Below are 20,794 nucleotides of genomic sequence, written 5' to 3' on the forward strand. Positions count from 1 at the left end.
CCACATGGTCAGGTTCATCTCAGCTCATTCCTTGGTCTGTATCAGACAGCTTTATGTTCAGTGCAATAAACTTCCAGACCAGGTACAGTTATGGATGAAGGGATATTTATTGAAGCTTACAGATCCAGGGGAAGTTCCATAATGGCAGAAAAAGCTGGCCTGCCTTCACAGGCCCAAGCAGAGAGAAAGAGAAGCACAAGACTTTACAAATATAAAAGCCACAGTGCAGCTTGCTAGGCCCCGTTCAGAAATACAAAAGCTGCCGGCGAACCAAAAGTGAAAGAAAAGATAAAGAGAATGAAGAGATGTGGGCAAGGAAGTACAGGTTATAGAAGCAAAGTTTAGCACATTAAATATGAAGATTTCCTTATAACTCATGAGGGTACACTCACCCGCACATGTACACCGATTACCTCCTCAACGACTGCCTCTCACGGGGCACTAGTCTGCCGAACTCCGAGAGCTACACGTTAGGCACCAGATGCGGGGCTCCTCCCTGGGCAGGTAGTGCTGTGGAAGGACCAGGCCTGCTGGTTCCTCCCAAGGGGTTGAGGAGGATGATGAACGTCAGACGACTCAGAAACCTCTCCTAGCCACCGGAGTAAAACCACACTGAGTCGGGAGTATTTTGGAAGCAGGAACTCACAAAAAACTCACTTTATTCCTCTGAGCAGTTGCCTATATCATGTTGGGGATGAAGGCAGGGATTTTAGGATGGGAGGAGGAGAGGTAAAGGCCAATAGTAAACTGTAACTATTGAAATGTTAATTTCAACTCCTGTGTGGAAGTAGCAGGCCAGAAGCCATTAGGCGTCTTGCTGAGTCCTAGCTGGCCAGAGACAGGTCACCGAACTTTAGCTGGGCTCAGGCCTCTTGCCTGGGCCTTTCATGGCCCAATAGTAACTCTCAAGTGAACATGATGCTAATACCTCCCAATTACATACCATCTGATGCAATAAGAGAGAACAACCAGCCTTCCAGCAGTCCTGACAAAGATGCATGAATGATTTCAATCTAATCACAAAAGCCAAGGTGGTACATGCCTTTAATCTCAGCACTCAAGGCAGAGGTAGGAGGAGTGCAGTGAGTTCGAGGCCACCCTGGGACTACATAGTGAATTCCAGGTCAGTCTGGGCTAGAGTAAGACCCTACCTTGAAAAATGAAAAAAAAAAAAAAAAATGACATTGATGCTTCCAAAGTCCAGTCATGGAAGCCAGAGAAAAACCAAAAACCTGTTTAGACTGAGATATACTGCTATTTCATTACAACTAAATGTAATGTACTGCAAGCTCTTAGGCTGGCACCTGTAGCTGCACAGGACACCATTGGAAGAACTGAGTAAGGTCTGAATACTAAATGGCAATACTGTATCACTGCATGTGATAGGTATGGTCAACTTGATCTGTTTAGTAATCTACAGAAACCCCTTTCATGTGAGTCTCCTAGGTTGCTTCCAAGAAGGATTAACTGAAGGAGGAAGTCCTTCCCCCAGAGTGAGCTCTTCTCTGAGGGGGACTTTATATAAGGAAGCTCTGGGTGAAAAGAGCCCCTTCCTTCCTTCCACTTGGAGGTCTGAGCTGCTTGCTGCCTTCCAGCATGGATTGAAGACCAGCACCAACTGAAGACCAGCATCATTTGGATCAAAACCCAGGGGCTCCTCAGGAAGCCTCCAGGCCTTCAATACCAGATTGGGACTGCTGAGGCTTCTGGCCACATGAACTGAGCAGCTACCAGTTTCCTTGATTCTCAGGCTTGCAACTGCTATTGGACTACCGTAAACTAATCCAATAAATTCTCTTTTTAAAATAATTCATTCTAGCAGTTTCATTCCTCTAGAGAACCCTAATACAATGATCACCTCTGAATATTAATGAGCATATTGTCATTATTTTAGACAGTGTTCTTCTACATGCCAAAGCATTCTAGAGAAATGGACTATCATGTCTAAAATTTACTCTTGGGCTGGAGAGATTGCACAGTGGTTAAGACACTTGCCTGCAGAGCCTAATGACCCAGGTTCAATTCTCCAGTACCCAAGCCAGAATGAACAAAGTAGCATAAGCATCTGGAGTTGGTTTAACATCTAGAGGCCCTGGCATGCCCATTTATATCCTCTACCTCTCTCTTTCTCCCCCCTCTATCTATCTCTATCTCTCCTTGCAAATAAATAAACTTACTCAGGAGAAGAAAAAAAAAAACAAATCATACCATACTGCCAACTTTAAGTTGGTGAACACTTCAGAATTTGTTTTTAAATGGAGACCAAAAAAGCAAATATAATGAAAGATGTGATACCTCAAGTTCAACTGAATACAAATCTAATTTCTAAAAGACATAGACTTTAAATATATTGATGAAAAAGAGCAAGCTGACTGATAAAATGTAAATTATAGGGCTGGAGAAGATGGCTTAGAAGTAAAGGCATTTGCCTGCAAAGCCAAAGGACCCCGGTTCAATTCCCCAGGACCCACGTAAGCCAGATGCACAAGGTGGCACATGCATCTGGAGATCATTTGCAGTGGTTTGCAGTGGCTGGAGGCCCTGGCACACCCATTCTCTTTTTCTACCTCTTTCTCTCTCTCTCAAATAAATAAATAAAATTTTAAAAAATATGTTTTAAAAATGTAAATTATGAGAGCTTCTATGGAATTGTAAAAACAGCAAGAATAATCATATGTGATGATTTTATATTCTATGTGTAACAGTTGATATTGCTAAGATAAATAATTTATACTCATTTAAAACTTGTACATAGGGCTAGACAGATGGCTTAGTAATAAAGATGCTTGCCTCTTAAGCTTAAGGACCCATATTCGACTCTCCAGATCCCACATAAGCCAGAAGCACACCAGTGAGGCAAGCACAAGGTCCCACATGCCAACTAGGTGGTGTAAGCATGTGAGTTCAAGTACAGTAGCTGAGGCCCTAGTGTGCCATTTCTCTGTCTCTAGCTCGCTCGCTAAGAAAAAAGAAAAAGAAAACATTTGTATTCAAAGATCACCACTTTTTAATTGGCGCTAGGATTTTAAAGCATGCCAATCAGTCAAGCAAGCTATGGTCTCCAGTGCAACATGTATCTTTTGGAAATGGTTGATTAAATGCATAGAATATCGGCATGCTTTGATAAAGACCATCACCTTCCCCAGAGCTTCAATATTTCATTTTCATTTTAACATTAACACTTATTTATTTTAATATCCATTTTAATATTGATATTTTAGTGCATTGTTAAATCCATTATTGAAAAATTGAAGCCTTCCTTTAATTACAGAAAACAAAACTCTTTAGACAATACATGACTTTTTCAAATCTCCAAATACCGAGACTGTTCTCGAGGATGTGTTGAAATGAAAGGAATAAAACCATAAAATAGTTAAACAATGAAATTATAAGAAAAAGAGGGAAGTATTCTAGGAGCTTGTCTTGCCAGTCCCTTTGTCCTAATAGGTGTGAAGAATCTTAAGTCAGATCAGGATAGAGCCCAAGCTGGTCAGCAAAGATGAAGTGAATTGCAACTGAGATTTTCGATTGTAGAGCGAAGGGTCAGCCGTTTCCACCTCAGAGCCAATGGAGGCAAGGCTCTGCAGGAGAAAACGTCTCGCAGAGCTGAAGGGGTACCAAAGAACCAGGGCTGCAGAGCGTCTTCCTCCTCCTACCTGCCCCACCCCTGCGCACGCAGCAAACTAGTGGGGTGGGGAGTGGGGTGCTCTGAACGATCCCGTTTCTAGGCAACGGGATGCCGCAGCAGGGAATGCATGGGACCAGGCAGTTAGTAGAGAGAGCTTAAGCAGCAGAAATGAGCCCCGGTAAGATCGATCCCGGAAGCTGTCGCTAGAGGGAAAGCTGTGAGAAGTTGAGGGTAGTAGAATGAGAGCCGACTCCCTTCAATGCAATGACTATGGGGTTTCCCTACTGGGTCAGGAATGAGGATCTTTCTAGACCACTCTCACTTGCCCTACTCAGGCCTGGAAGAAAGCTTCCACCTTGCTCTAGCCACCAATTGCAGCATCCTCACAACTGCGTGGGCCCAGCGCGCCCTCCGGTGGCCATAGAGGGCGCAGACAGCCGAGTTTCTATACCTTTCTTCCCTGCTTTCCCAGGTTGCCTTTCCATTCCTCCCCTAAAAATGTGCTAGATCTGTTACAGATAAGCATCCTGAAGAAGATGAAGTTGACTCCGTTCTCCTTTCAGCATCCAGGATCCTAAATTCCTCTGATGATGTAAAAGGAAGAGGTGGCCCTGAACCAGGTAAAAATCTCCAGGGGCAGTGATACTTCTTTCATTGCTTCTTCAGGCATCTGGTACGTTGCCTATAGCTATTATGATAACATTAACAGTAGCTCACAGGACTCAGTGCCAGACACCGTTTAAAGCACTTAAATGTGTCTATTCATTTAATCCTCACAATAGTCCTGTAAAATAGGTACTACTGTCCCCATTTTCCAAATGAAGACACATGCCCAGGAACATTAACTCTTCCAGGTCGCCCAGGTGGCAAGGGACAGAGCCAGCATTTAGGAGATCTTCAGGGTGCAGATCTTAACCATTGTCCTTGTTAGGTCAGGACAAAATGGAATCACCAAAGAACAGGATGGTGACAGACACAAGGAAGTGGGTCATCCACATTCCTCAAGAAACCACCCAGCCATTATCCCTTCCTTGCCTAACAATGCCTCAGGTCTAGGTTTCCTGCCCCCTTATCTTGTGGTCACTGTTCTGGTGTCACACCCTGGCTATCTTAGATCTCCCCTGAAGAAACCGGTTTAATTTTTTTTTAAATTTTCCCTTCCTCACCTTACCCCAACTGGAGAACCCTATATAGCCCACTACCTGGAATTTCAACTTGGCTGTACTCTGTAAGAGTCAATCCTTGCAGCTCATGTTTTTCCCCCAAATAAAAGCTTCCATCTTTGCCTCAGAGTGGTCTCCATGGTCATGATCACTCTTGAACCTTACAGTCCTCCAGTCTAGTACTTCTCTGTACAGCAAGTAAGAGGTCAAGATTTTGTTGTTCAGAGAGGGGTGTGGTAGCACATTCCTTTGGAGCCAGAAGTAAGAGGATCGATCCCTGTGAGTTCGAGGCCAGTCTGAGGCTACATAGTGAATTCTAGGTCAGCCTGGAGTAGAGTGAGACCCTATCTTGAAAACCAAAAAGAAAAAAAGAAAGAAGGGGGGGGGGAGGAAGATTTTGTTGTTGTAGTAGACAGTTTCAGGTTCGCTGAGATGAACTTTCATACCAGGCACAGTTATGGAGGAAGGGATATTTATTGGAGCTTACAGATCCAGGGAAAGTTAATGGTAGAAAAAATTGTTCCCTCTTAAAAAACCAGGCAGAGACAGAGGCCACACACCAAATCCTTAAAACCATACCTCAAAACAAGCACACTTCAGAAACTCCAGGCACTTTGCATATCTTTAGATTGGAATGTCAAATCCACCACCACACCTTAGGACTGGACCCTCCTCCAGTTAGGTGGCTGGAAATCCAAAAAGTTTTAATAAACTCCTGAATATAATGGGGAGGGGGGCATTTCTTCAAACTACCACAGTTGTGATTAGTTTTGTTTTTGACAGACACTAAAAAGATACATACTTTTTCTAATGTAAACTACTTTTTTACAATAATAAGTTATATAGAAAAGATAATCAAATGGTAACAGTTTGCCATCTTTACATTAGACCGTAAATGTGTGTATCCAGCCAGGGGAATCAGAGAACATGGAAGGTGTATAGTCTCACATCCTTCAGAGTAGCTCAAGTGATAAGTACGTCTCTCCTAGGCCTGGTGTTCAATGGGTCATGCCAGGGAAGGAGCAGAGAAGGGGCCTTCTAGACTGACCTAAGTTACAGGAAACCCACACATGGCATATGGTAATCAGATGAGACAAGTGATGAAGTAGAAGCCTGAAGCTGGAACAAGATTTCTATACTTTCATGGATCCAGGATGCTCACAAATGCCTTGGCAGAGGCCCTGAAAAGAGAGGCCAGAGAAGCTACAACACCGTAGATGGAAAATCAGTTCCATACTCACCACCACCAGGAACAATGCCCCCTGTGCTTTTCTGTCACCAATCATGAAGATCTGAAGGCATCCCTTACAACAAGGGAAAGGATAGGCCAAAAAAGATCCTCAATGGGTAATGCACTTGGTGCACAGACTCAAAATGGATCAAAACCTTTTACATAAGACCTGAAACTCTGAAACTGCTAGAGAAGAAGTAGGGGAAAACTCCAAGACACAGGGTAAGGACATTCTAAATAGGACTCTACTCATTCAGGAAATTAGGTCAGCAATTGACAAATAGGACCTCATGAAATTAAAAAAGCTTTTGTACAGCAAGGAAACTATCAATGAAATGAAGAGGCAGTCTAGAGTATGGGAAACAACCTTTGCCAGCTACACATTTGCCAGAGGATTAATATCTAAAATATACAAAGAACTCAAAACTAAATTTGAGAAAATAAGTCAATTAAAAAATGGGCTGTAAACTAACATAAAGTTCTCAAAAGAAGAAATATAAGTGGACAATAAATATTTTAAAATGTCAGCCGGGCATGGTGGCGCATGCCTTTAATCCCAGTACTCAGGAGGCAGAGGTAGGAGGATCACTGTGAGTTCGAGACCACCCTGAGACTACTTAGTGAATTCCAGGTCAGCCTGGGCTACAGTGAGACCCTACCTCAAAAAAGAAAAAAAAGAAAAAAGAAAAAAGAAAAAAAATGTATTTAACCTCCTTGGCCATCAAGGAAATATAAATTAAAACTATTTTGAGAGCTGGAGAAATGGCTTAGCAGTTAAGGAACTTGCCTGCAAAGCCTAAGGACCCAAGTTCAATTCTCCAGATCCCATTTAAGTCAGTCACACAAGGTGACACAAGTGTGCAAGGTCACACATGCACACAAGGTGGCACACACATCTAGAGTTCAATTGCAATGGCTGGAGACCCTCCCATACCAATTCTCTCTCTGTCTCATTAAAAAAAAAAAAAAAAAAAAAAACTACTTTGATATTTCATCTCATTTCAGTCAGAATGGCTACCATCAAGAACAGAAATGGAGCCATGCATGGTGGCACACACCTTTAATCCCAGCACACAGGAGGCAGAAGTAGGAGGATCACTGAGTTTGAGGCCACCCTAAGACTACATAGTGAATTCCAGGTCAACCTGGGGCAAGGCAAAAAAAAAAAAAAAAGAAAAAAGGAAGAAAACAAATGACTGGAGAGATGGCCCAGCAGTTAAAGGTGCTTGCTTGCAAAGCCTGACAGCCCAGGGTTCAAATCTCTAGCATCCATGTAAAATCAGATGCACAAGGTGGTACATGTGTCTGGAGTTTGTTAGTGGTGACAAGATTCCCTGGCAATGCCATTCCTTCTCTCTCTCCCTTTCTGTTCTGTGTGTGTGTGTGTTTGTGTTTGCAAATAAGGAAATGAAAATATTTTTAAAGATAAAACATTTTTTCATGAATGAGTAATGTCATTGTGCATGTGTGCCACATTATCTATTCATCAATTGATAGACACCAAGGCTGAGTCAACTTCTCTTGTCTGTTGTACAGAGTATTACAGTAAAGTTGCAGTTACGAATGTCTCTTCTGCACCTCGATGCCATTTCCTTTGGGATCAGTAGTGAGATGGCTCTTTTTCCATTTTCCAATTTCTTTCATTGATGTTTTGTAATTTTCACTATAGAAATGATTCATTTCCTTGGTTATATTTATTTCTAGATCTGTTTGTTTTTACTAGCAATTGTTTAAATGATTCCTTTTTTGATTTCTTCCACAGAAGTTTTGTTACTGTTGCATTAAAAAGATACTCATTTTTACATGTTGGTCCTTCCCTGCAAACTTAATGATTTCTTTGTTTTAAAATATTTTGGTGGTATTTTTATGCTTTTCTCTATATAAAATCTAGTTATATGCCAACAAGGACAATTGGACCTTCTCCATCTGGATGCCCTTTATTTCTTTCTATTGTCATATTACTCTAAGGTTTACAACACTCTATTAACTAAGAATGGGGAAAGGTAGACATAATTGTCTTGTTCCTGACCTGAGGGAATTATTTCAGCTTTTTCTCATTCAGTATGACAACCTGTGGGTTTGTTTTACATAGTCCTTATTGCATTGAGGTACATTACCTCTTTGCTATGTTTTTTTATGTGTCATAACAGGGTTGAATTTTACCAGATGCTTTTTACTGCTTTTGTTGAGCTAAGCATGTGATTTTTACCCTTCATTCTCTTAATGTGATATGTTTGTCAGTATGCATATTTTGGACCATCCTTGTGTTTCTGGGATAAAAGCCCACTTCACCACTATGAGTGATTTTTTAAATTTATTTTTATTTATGTATTTAGTTATTTTTTTTTTGACAACTTCCATGATTGTAAACAATATCCCACGATAATTCCCTCCCTCCCTCCACTTTCCCCTTTGAAACTCCACTCTCCATCTCTATGAGTGATATTTTTGATTGTTCTTTGATTCTCTTAACAACTATTGTTGAGAACTTCTCTATCTTCATCAAGGATATTAATATATACACTTACTATTTTTTGTGTTTGTGTCTCATTGATGATGGTGTAATAGAATTAGTTTGTAGGGGTTTTCTCCCTTTCAACACTTTGGAAAAGTTTGAAATTTGATATTAGCTCTTTTGGAAAGTTTGGTAAAATTCTCTCATCTGTGTTCTGTAATTTTTGTAATTAAAAATTTGAACAGAGCATGGTGGCACACACCTTTAATCCCAGCACTTGGGAAGAAGAGGTAGGAAGATTGCCATAAATTCAAGGACACCTTGAGACTAAAAACCCTCCCCACCCACCCCCACCCCCAAAAAAAATCAGCAATGAAGGCTGCTTTTGATGGAAAATTTGTTACTACTGATTCAATTTCATTTGTTGATTTTCTTTTCTTTGGGATCTGTTGCTAGAGTTCCTGTGTTCTTTGAAAGCATAATGTGGCCTGATATTTCTTCTTGTGTCTGTACAATGATTTTTGCGTTGGATGGGTCAATTATCTCTACCAGTTTAATTGATTAGCTTTCATAGCAAAAGACATTCTGCAGTGATATGTCCTTAAGCGTTGGTTGGATACGCTGTGCTGGTTTTACTGTAGTGTCCATGAAGCTTTTCCAGCTATGTCTGTGTTAGTGATTTCTGTATGTGTCTCTGTGATGTAGGCTGCAAGGGTTGAGCTTTCAGCTGGAGTGTAGCCCTTTGAAAATGGGTAGGTTCACTTTCAACCATAGGCATATACTCACAGTATAAGCATCTGTCAGCTTCCACAGGTAACGTTAGGTCATGGCCACTCTAATGAGGCAGGGTAGGATGGGTACTGGCATTCAGTGCCTATCAGTATATGAGGATAACATAGGTGAGTTTGAAGGTCCTCGAGGAGTCTGCCCATCTATTTCCTGGGACCAAAGGTAGGCCAGAGGTGGTAATTTCTCAAGGCCTCCCTAAACCAAGATTCTGAAGACTGCTCCACTGCTTCTTAGAAGCAACCCAATTTTTCTCCAGTGCCTTGGCAGGCCAGGTCACTCAGAAAGGCCATTTACTTCCCTGAGCCTCTGTCTGCCCAGCATGGGCTACCCAGGTGCTTCCTAGAACTGTGCAAATAGAACCTTCTGGCCAATTGGCAAGGCTAGGTTGGTAGAGCTTAAAGAGACTGCTTTCTAGCTGCTTTGTATGACTCAGAGTAAGAAGTTTCAAGATGGTTCTGTGCAAATGAACCTTGGGGGAAGGGAGTACATATGCATATGGAGCCAAATGAAGTGTACCTATAAACAGAATTCAGTAGTTCTGGGTGGGGGGATTCTGGTTGATATCTTTTTGATTTGCATAACTGATCTGAATGTATTCGAAGAGATTAGCTTAGGAACTAAAACTCTTTAGGATGTTGTCCTACTTTGGTGCCATCTTTTTACTTTTACCCAGTGAGAGGCAAAGATAAGTAACATTCAGGTCGACTTTCTTTCCTTCCTGTCCTTTGACTGACCAAACACCTCCAAATTCAGAACTAGTGCTGGCTAGTCAATGATGAGAACCAAATAACAAAAAAAGGTGTGTGCACTTACATCCAACTTCTATAACTTCTGGCAGAATACCAACCCAAAAGAAAAGATTTGCAGACCTCTTTAAAAAAGAAAAAGACGGCCGGGCATGGTGGCACACGTCTTTAATCCCAGCACTTGGGAGGCAGAGGTAGGAGGATCGCCGTGAGTTCAAGGCCACCCTGAGACTACAGAGTTAATTCCAGGTCAGCCTGGACCAGAGTGAGACCCTACCTCGAAAAACCAAAAAAAGAAAAACCGAAAAACCAAAAAAAAAAAAAAAAAAAAGACTATTTTTTTTTTTTAGTTTTGTACTCAGTGTATACAGTCAGGTTGGTACCATCATTAGCCTCCTTCCTGTCCTCCCCCCTCCGCAGGGACCCTCCTCATTGGGGAATATGGGTCATGCATTGTGGGTTAGCCATCAGTTATGGGTAGGAGGCAATGTCTCTGTGTATCATGACCCAACATGTGGCTTTGACATTCATTCCAGCCCCTCTTCTGCAAATTTCCCTAACCCATGTTGGCTACATTTTAGATCTACTTCAGTGATGAGGTCTTGGGAACCTCTGTGTCTCTGGAAATCTCATTTGATAGCAATTGAGTGTTCTGTGTGTCAGTCTCCTTCACCCTTGTGCTGGTACCAGCTTCACCAAGAAAGCAGCACTCTTACTCATTTCCCCAATTATTCTTAGTTTCAGCTGGGGCCCTTTTGAGGTATGATGGGCTGGTTCTCTCCTTAGAATCTGTAAACCTCTTTTAAACTTACCCCGATGACATATTTGGTCAGCCTAAAAGGACACTGATTCATAATTCTCATTTCATCCAGGATGCTAAATTTTTTGTTTTTTTAATAAAAACATTGAAGTAAGTTGCCTAATATGGGGAGAAAGAGGGATGTATGTCCAGACATTTCTAAGTATTGTCCAAAGCTGTATCACCCTGAACATGCTTGACCTCATTAGAAATTTGCAAATAATATAGAGTCTATTTCCTGCTACAGATCTATAAATGATTTTCTGGAAAGGGGCTAAGCATGTGACATCTGATGTCTATTATTATTTGAAGCCTGAGGACTTTTGTTTACTCTTTTGATGATATTGGAGCAACCAAGGAAAACACCACATAGTGAAATGCTTAACAGAAAAATGCTTTAGCTACAAAACAAAGATACAGACTTAGCCAGTGGGTCCCTTGGCAACAGCATAGGACAATAGGCCTGTATGTACCCCTCTACGGTATCTTCAGAGGACAACAATGGTAATGCATTGGCCCAGGTATCGTTACAATGCGTACATTCAGCAGAACAAAGGATGTTGCATCTACAGTGGGTAAAATTATCTCCAGGCAAGGTGGTATGTTAAGCATAGGCTATGATGACTCTACTATTAGTAGGAGGATTTCAAGTAGAAGGCCAGCCTGCTTTCCCAACAGGAAGAAGAGAAGGATCTTTGTAGAACATTGCTGGAGAGCTAGACAAATGGCATGCTTCATTGATTCAGCTTGTTTTCATGACAGGGTAGAAAATTATCACATGGCAATTTCACAAAACCTGTGCTACAGGAGTTCTATAAAATGAAGATTATTAGATATAGTGAGGAACTTTTGACAAGAAGAAACCAATTTGGGTTGGGAAGATAATTTTGTCAATAAACTGTTTGCCTTTCAAGCATGAGGACCTGTGTCTAATCCCCAGAACTCACGTTAAAAGAAAACTGGGCATCATAGCCCACACATATAATCCCATCATGAGGATGTGGACACAGTGTAATCCTGGGGTCTTGCTGGTCAGCCAGTTTAACCTAATTGGTGAACTTCAGGCCAGTAAGAGATACCATCTCAAAGAAGGTGGATGTGCACAAACATATACACAAACATAAACATATGCACATGCATGAACACAAACATGTACCCACACACAAACAGTGCAATTTGCATCTCAGAAAAAGAGCTATTTGAGATCTTGGGAGTTCCAAGTTTGACAATACAAGTTAGTGGCTTACTGTAAAATAAATCTCTAGTACAACCTCAAGTAGGTATTTCCTTATAGTAAGAGATTCATTCTTAAATTTATCATGTGACTAGCATAAAATAAATACCAAATATTCTCATTATTTCTCTCCCTTACTATCCAAGAAAATTAGGATTCTTTTATTTCTAAATCCCTATAAAAGTAAACTTTTAGGCCTGGGTCCAGGTAAGGAGCCTACCTGAATCTCCTTTCCTCTATTGAGTTGCTTCTGTCAAGTATTGTAGTCTCAGTGATGCAAAAGTGACTAAGGTAGTTGCTATGAGGATTAATGTGTTAGTACACCCAAAAGTGTCTCAATAGGGATTGGAGAGATGGCTTAGCAGTTAAGACTCTTGCTTGCAAAGCCAAAGGACCCAAGTTTGATCTACCAGTACCCATGTAAAGCCAGATGCGCAAGGTGGCCAAGCATACGGAGTTTGTTTGCATTAGCTTAAGGCCTTGCACTCATTCTCTCTCTATCTGCCTCACTCTCTCTCAAATAAATTACTAGGGGAATAAACGTCTAGCAACTAAGTCATACTTTCTGTATTTTACATTTTAGAATATGGCTGCATATCAGAACCAGAAAATCAAATGCAATCACAATCAGCACTGAAAGTGAGTACATTTCATTTTATTACCTAAAAAAGTCTCAGAGTAAAGATGGATCTCATCCAGAACAAGTACTTCCTAAATACTATGGGGTACTTCTCTTTTATTCTCACAAAAACCTTCATGAATGTACACCCAGAGACTCAGCAACATGGCTAAGAATATGAGTCACATGACTCTATCTGAATCATTCTAGAAACAGGCAATCTTAAGGAATATGAAAAATCAAAATGATGAGCTGGAGAGATGGCTTAGTGGTTAAGCACTTGTCTGTGAAGCCTAAGGACCCCACTTTGAAGCTCAATTCCCCAGGACCCACATAAGCCAGATGCACAAGGTGGTGCATGCATCTGGAGTTCGTTTGCAGTGACTGGAGGCCCTGGCATGCCCATTCTCTCCTCTCTCCCTCTTTCCCTCTGTCTGTAGCTCTCAAATAAATTAATTAGAATTAAAATTTTTTAAATAAAAATTATTCAAGACTGTGTTCATCTATCTAAAAATGTTTGATGTAACACTTTGTTAACTTTCATTATCATTATAGGTCCTTCAGCATCAGCTGGAATCATTTCAGGCTCTGCGAATACAGACTCTGCAGAATGTTAGCATGGTATATTATTGTGATAATATATAGGAAATATACTAACTTAAGGTGTAATCCTGTTGTCAAAACTGATTACTAGCAATTGATAAGTTGTCACAGACTTTAATATACTTAAAGCTTTTACTTATTTCAGGTCCAAATTTATCTTGAGCAAGCTACTTGTTTTTTGGATATGAGTGAGAAAGAAATAGCATTTGCTGAGTTTTTAAAATCAGTTAAGTGCCACCTGGGCTTGTAGTAGTAGTAGTTCAATGTAGTTTAATGGTTGAATGCTTACCTAGCATGTGCAAAACTCTGGGTTCAGTTCCAGAATGGCAAGTAAATAAATATTAATAAATATGCAAATAAAGTACCATATATGTGTATATATATATAAACTCACACATACACATATGGTACTTTATTTAACCCCTGAGTCAGTTTATGTTATCCTCAGACAGTCCTATTTGTAGAGAGTGTGTGTTTTCTATATCTATATATACACACACACTCTCTAAAAATAGGGACTGTCTGAGGATAACATAAAGTGGCTCAGGGGTTAAATATGCTTTTATTACTCAAGCTACTGAAAGTCAGGAACACCTTATTTCTGGGTAGCTTAAGTTATGTGACAAAGTGTTTCATCATCAGGAAAAGTCTCATTCCACTTTCTAAAATAGTAGACTCTCAGACTCCACAGTGATAAAGTTGTAAGGAGGTCCAGACCTTGGTTTGTCCTTCTGTATTCAAGCCAGAGTAAAGAACATGCCTTGTTTTCTCGCTCTCTCTCTCTCCCTCTTTCTCTCTCTCCCTCTTTCTCTCTCTCTCTCTCTCTCTCTCTCTCTCTCTCTCTCTCTCTCTCTCTCTCTCTCTCTCTCTCTCTTTGTGTGTGTGTGTGTGTGCATTTTTACTTATTTGCAAGGAGAGAGAATGAGAATGGGTGCACCAGAGCCTAGTGCCACTGCAAATGAATCCCAGACATATGTACTACTTTGTACATCTGGCTTTACATGTGTATTGGGAACTTAAACCCGGGCCATAAGGTTTTGTAAGCAAGTACCTTTAACCACTGAGCCATCTCTCCAGCCCATGCCTTGTTCTGATAATAGTGCATATTCTAAGGTTATATGCTAAGGTTCCTGGCCCAAATCTGAGTGCCACAAATTTGGTCACATGCAACACATGAACAAGTCACTGTCTAAAAGAAAATTAGTTAATTCTGGACCACAGGCCTGGCCTTGGAGCTAGAGGTTAAATTATATCAACCATGAGAAAGAAGAAGTTGTGTAAATAGAAGGAGAAGGTATGCATATTGGTGGTACAAAGCAAAACATATTCAATAAAGAGCTAAGATCAACTTTGTCTCAGTGTTCTTGTGCAGACAGCAAATGTAGAAGAAATGGAAAAGGATGGCAGAAGAGACTCTGTTCTGATGGTGGACATAAAAGATTTCTTCTTTACTCCCTGATGTGAAAAATCAAACATCTAAAATCATTTGAATAGAGTTCATAAAATATTACCATCTTAGTAAATTATTTTAGATTTTAAAATAATAAAGACGTAAGCTTCCTGAAGATTCCTTTAATGACAGAGACTACCATAAGTTATATAAACTTATTCTCAATGATGAAAACCTATTTTTATGTGTAGGAAATAAAAAGGTATCTTTCAATTATAATATCTTATTTCTATGAATTCATGGGTTTATAAATCTGAAATTAAATTCTGAAATTCTCAATTTATCTTTTTAAGGTACAGTCTGAAATCAGTGAAATATTGAACAAAAGTATTATTGAAGTAGAAAACCCACAATTTAGTTCAGAAAAAAATTTGGTATTCAGCACCCATGCTGAAAAGAATTTGGTATGTTATTTTCTATAAATCATTCATATATTTTGATATTTCAAACATGTTACTATAATCAGTATGTCTTCACCTTTGCAATCTCTCTCTCCCTCTCTCTCTCTCTTACACACACACACTCACTCACTCATATGCCAAGAGGAAGAATGGGTCAAAGATGAAAGTAAGGAATTTCTAGTCCTTAACCCTTAAAAGATGTGCACTTACTTCTGTACTTTTACATTTTTCTGCAGTTTTTGTTTCTTTTAGGAAAGTTTGCAAGGGCCATTTTGCTTCATCCAAATACAGAAAGATTCCCAAGTAAATTCAAATCCAAGGCAACTTGGGTAGCCTGCCTGTTCACATATGACTGGCCTAGATCTGAAATGAATTCCTTAGATATAGTCTCCAAATTAGAATCTCCACCTCTGTCCACACTGGTTAAAAAAAAAAAAATCACACTTCCAGGATATTCATAGCCCTAAAAACTACCCAAAATTTAGAATGATAGCAAAGGTTAACAAATTACCCAGAAGCAAAAATATCTGTTTACCTTAAATTCCCAGTTGACCTATCTGTAATTATCCTTCGTACCTATAATGGTCTCTTGATGTATGCTAAATTCCTATTTATGGAATTAAGGGCATGGTCCTTACATTCTATCCCGAAAGTGCAGTTCTAAGAAAACTGCAGACCAGAGCTTCAGATCTCAAAATACCCATTAAAGTTCATGCCCAACTAGAAGCATAGAAAAAGAAACAGAGAGAGAGCAAGAGCAAGCGCTAGCTTACTAAACTTTCTGGAGAAAATTTACCATACTTGTTAGGTTGCCTTACTGTATTAGTGAATAGCATGCTTAATTTGATTGTATAAATAAATATTTCATAAATTTTATCTTAATTTCTTGGTCATGTACCAAATGAGTAGGTTTATATATAGTCTTTTTTTTTATTATTAATGCTAGCCTGTAGAGAAGCAAGAACAAATCCTTTCTATGGAGAAAATCAATCACTTTAAGGATTCCAAGGGTCTTCATTCAATGGAAGAGAATGTCAGTAGTAACGATTACAGTCTCTCTCACTGCACAAATGTCTCACCACAGACACATTTCAAGGACAAGTTAATTCTTGAGAATTCAAGAATGTCAACAGATAATACAGCTTCCAACAAAATTATGAATGCTTCAGAAGATTCTGACATGTTGAAGAATTATAATCTTAATCATTTTCTACCAGCAGTTACTCAAAATGTGATGCCTCAAGGTGGCCCTATAATTCTAGATAAGTCCACAATTCATGAACCTTTTCTGAAGCATGGATTTTGTAAAACCTTAGATGATATTTGCCACGCTATTAAACACATGAAGGAAGAACTTCAAAGGTCACATGACAGGGAACTGGCACTTACAAATGAACTTCACACTTTAAAAACTAATACAGATAGTCAAAGTAATATCAAATATGATCCAACCCCCACAGATAATGCAACAATTAACTTTATTAAGGAAGAAAACATGGAAGTTAACTTAAATGAAGACATAAAATCAAAGAGAATTTCTGAATTAGAGGCATTAGTAAGCAAATTACTCCCACTCAGGGAAACGGTGGCAAAATTCCATGTAAATTTTTGTAGAAAATGTAAAAAATTATCACAGAGTGAAATATACCGTGGAAAAAAGAATGAAAAAAGCAATAAAGATATTCCTATCACCAGTAAGAATATTACAGACTTAAAATTCCATTCCAGGGTTCCAAGGCACCACAGCCTATCCTTCCTTGAACACACAAAACATGAACTGAAAGATAAAGAAGGGCAACTACTTCCAGGAAACCATAGACCATTAATATATGAAAATGAGAAAGCCCCCAAAGTCAATTCTGTAACTGAGCAGTGTGTTGCAAAAATTCATTACTTACAGAATTACTTAAAAGAATCCATGCAGATTCAGAAAAAAGTAGCCCAACTGGAGAATGAAAACTTAACCCTGAAGACCAAAATGAAACCACTTATCTTCACCACACAATCTCTGATACAGAAACTTGAAACATATGAAAAGGAACTTAAGAACCTGATTGAAGAAAAGAGCACTATTCAGTCCAAGTTAACTAAAACAGAAGATGACAACAAAGAGTGCCTTAGAGAACTAAAGAAAGTAATTGGTAAGTATAATGTTCTCCAACACCAAAACAAAATGCTAGAGGAAAAGAATAGACAACTTTCTTTGGAGAAGGAACAAATGATAGAGGTATTAGATCAACTAAAAGGCAAGGAACACAAAACTCAGAATGATATGGCCATCGTCAGTAATGAAAACAACAGGATGAATATAGAAATAGAAACAATGAAAACTAACATTCTGTTGATACGAGATGAAAAGGAAATGTTAGAGAAAAACACATACAAGTTCCTAAAGGATAAAAGTGCACTTGAAAATGAGTTGAAAGAAAACCAACTGGAGATCATGCAGCTGAGAGAGAAAGAAAGACTGGCAAAGAATGATCAAGAGTCACTTCTTCAAATACTGGAAACAGTGAAAAATGAAAAGCTGAATCTGGAAACAACATTACAAGAGTCTACCACTGCCCGACAGAGGATAGAGAGAGAACTTGAAAATATTCAAAACTATCAATCTACTGCAGAGAAGAACTTCCTGAAAGAAATTAAAAATGCCAAATCAGAAGCAAGTATTTATAAAAATAGCTTGTCAGAAATCAGCAAGGAATGTGAAATGTTGTCAAAAATGGTCATGGAAATTAAGGCAGATAATCAGATTCTAAAAGAAGAACTAAAAAAGCATAGTCAAGAAAACACAAAATTTGAAAACAGCATCAGTAGACTCACTGAAGACAAAATACTCTTAGAAAACTATGTAAGAAGTATAGAAAATGAAAGGGATACCTTGGAATTTGAGATGCGGAACCTTCAGCGAGAATATTTGAGTTTAAGTGATAAAATCTGCAGTCAGAACAAAGATCTATCAAAAATGTCTTACATTTCAAGAAGAGAGAAATCCTATTTTGACAACTATGGTGCCTATGAAGACACTTCCAGCCTTCAGAGCAGGCCCTTAGCTCCTGATGTGAAAGGTATGTAGGACAGGATAGATTGGTAGATACATGCTCAAGATTCTTTTAGCTTCTTGGGTATGAATCAAAGTACAGAGATAAGAGAACTTGAATATGATTTGGTTTTGTAGGATTTTTATCTGGTTTATTATATAATAATTATTTAGAAATTTTGTTCTGTAGATAAAGTCTAAATTCTACTTATATACACTAAATATGCACACGTTTGGCAGGAGAAGGATTTTTTTAAGTTTTTTTGTTTAATTTATTTTAATTTATTTTATTTTATTTATTTGAGAGTGACAGAGAAAGAGGCAGATAGAGAGAAAATGTGCACACCAGGGCCGTGGCAAACAAACTCCAGATGTGTGTGCTCCCTTGTACATCTGGCTAATGTGGATCCTGGTGAATGGAGCCTTGAACCAGGATCCTTAGGCTTCACAGACAAGCACTTAACTGCTAAGCCATCTCTCCAGCGCAGGAGAAGGATTTTTAAATTATTATGCAAGTTTATTTAGCATTCCAATGTTTAAGACGTTTTCTTTTCTTTCAGGAATTCCAAGCAAACTGTGCCAGTTACTTCCACCCAAGATATGTAAATAAATTTCAAAAAAAAAAATCAATGTTCCAAAAAGCTTTTTCCAAGTACTTATTTCCCACAAAACAATCTTTTATGCATGTATGTATGTTTGTGTATGTCTGATAATGTGCATGTGATATACATGTGTGTGGGGGTGCATGAAGAGGCCAGAGGACAATCTGTGTCATTTCTCAGTCTACCTCTTTGGACTCAGGACCTCTCATGGGCATGGAACTCACCAATTAGCCAAGAATGGCTGACTAGTGAGCCCCAGGGATCCCCTGCCTCCATCTCACCAGCACTGAGATTTTGTATGGATACTGGTGATTGAATTCAGGTCCCCATACTTATGAGGCAAACACTTTTACTGACTGAGTTATCTCTTCAACTCATGCAAAATAATTTTAACTTTTACATTAATTACAATTACTTTGTAAATAATTAAATTTAAACTAGTTTCTAAAAATAGAAATTGGAATTAGAACAGCCAGCCAAGAACTGTGAGAAGGGATTCAGTGGAGTAGGTGATGTGGAGAAAAGGGAGATTTGTGGGAGGAGATTATGATCATGGAAATTGTGTATATGTATGAGGGTTGTCAATAAAAAGTAAAAACAAATTAAAAAAGAACTGTGAAGACTCTGACTATTTTTACCCAATTGATGAGGTAATAATTAGCCTATCACAGTTTCATGGAATCTAAGTAAAGACATAAAAGCCTGGGTCAGAGAAAAAGGTGAATTTATTTCTCATGAAAGCAATAGCCAGAGTATCACATTGTTCTCAAGCCCCAGTTACCACAGGCAACTCAATGAAGAGATCCACACAGTGGACTGCATAATAGGAGAGGAACTTTGAGGTGATAAAAGCTAAATCTGTTATATAGTGTTCGGAAGTTCATATACTCTACTCTTTATTGTACTGACAGTGAGATATTTGGCCTTCTGTACAGAAGACAATCTTTAGCTCCCAGGGCTAGAGGCACAACTACCTTTTATTCCATAGGACCGTCACTCTCTCATATATTATTTGCTACAATTAATTGTTGAATTTATAGATAGAATCATTTTTTTCTCCTTTATTTTAATATGTCACACCATTAATTTAAAAGCACCTTGCATTCTTAGAATAAACTTTATTAGGCCATGTTATCTTTTAACAAATACACCTGGGTTCAATTTGATTTAATGAAAAATTTCTTTCCCTATGATAAGAAGGACACTAGTCTGTATATTTTCTGGTAGTGAATTTGTCTGGTTTGTTATTATGCAAATTCTCATAAAATATATAGTAGTTCCCACCTCCTCTTTTTTTCCTGAGAAGCATTAGTGTAGAAATGTTCTTAATGTCCTTCCCAAATCCATGAATACACCAGAGACTCTGAACTATCAAAAAGAAATGACAAAATTGCAAAATCAAACATAATCAAAGAATTCAAGTATTGAGAAAAGGTCTTATGTATACCCATTTAAGTACAGAAGTAAGATTTAAAGATGGTGTAGTGGACATGGTGGGGCAAGATAGTAATCTCAGTACTGGGGAAGAAGGATAGAGTCTGAGACCAGCCTAGCTACATATGAGGTTCTTGCTCTCTTTCTTTCTTTTTCTCTCTCCTCTCTCTCTCTCTCTCTCTCTCTCTCTCTCTCTCTCTCTCTCTCTCTCTCTCACACACACACACACACACACACACACACACACACACACAAATGTGCTTATATAATAAAAGGATTGTGATTATATAATAAATTGTTGGGATTTCCCACTGGTGAACCCTCTCAATTTGGAAGCTAAACTTTACCTCTATTTTCTCTTGTTTCTACTCTTTTATAAAATAAATCTTTCATAGCCTAAAATTAGAATATTAGTGTCTAAAACTATAGGCAATATGTAGAAATATCAGGGGTTTCCTTTTACATTCACTATCTTTCTTTCTGCTGCTGTATCTCAGGGATAAAACCATACCTGGAACACAGCACTTGGTATTTGCTAAATGAAAAAATGAATACATAAATATTCATTATACTAGAAAGTACACACGTGAGCTGGACATT

At 38.8% G+C, this 20,794-nt stretch overlaps 1 protein-coding gene across 1 annotated transcript; it reads left to right on the top strand.

Moving 5' to 3' along the window:
• Nucleotides 1-3,736: 3,736 nt before the first annotated feature.
• Nucleotides 3,737-18,768, top strand: Ccdc110 (coiled-coil domain containing 110). Its single transcript, XM_004666404.2, has 7 exons — nt 3,737-3,768; nt 4,136-4,248; nt 12,629-12,684; nt 13,220-13,285; nt 15,011-15,121; nt 16,065-18,186; nt 18,719-18,768. Exons 1-7 carry the CDS (start codon nt 3,737-3,739, stop codon nt 18,766-18,768), a joined length of 2,550 nt encoding a protein of 849 aa, XP_004666461.2.
• Nucleotides 18,769-20,794: the final 2,026 nt, after the last annotated feature.

This window comes from Jaculus jaculus, chromosome 1 (assembly GCF_020740685.1).
Source record: "Jaculus jaculus isolate mJacJac1 chromosome 1, mJacJac1.mat.Y.cur, whole genome shotgun sequence".
In the NCBI taxonomy this organism is placed as follows: Eukaryota; Metazoa; Chordata; class Mammalia; order Rodentia; family Dipodidae; genus Jaculus; species Jaculus jaculus.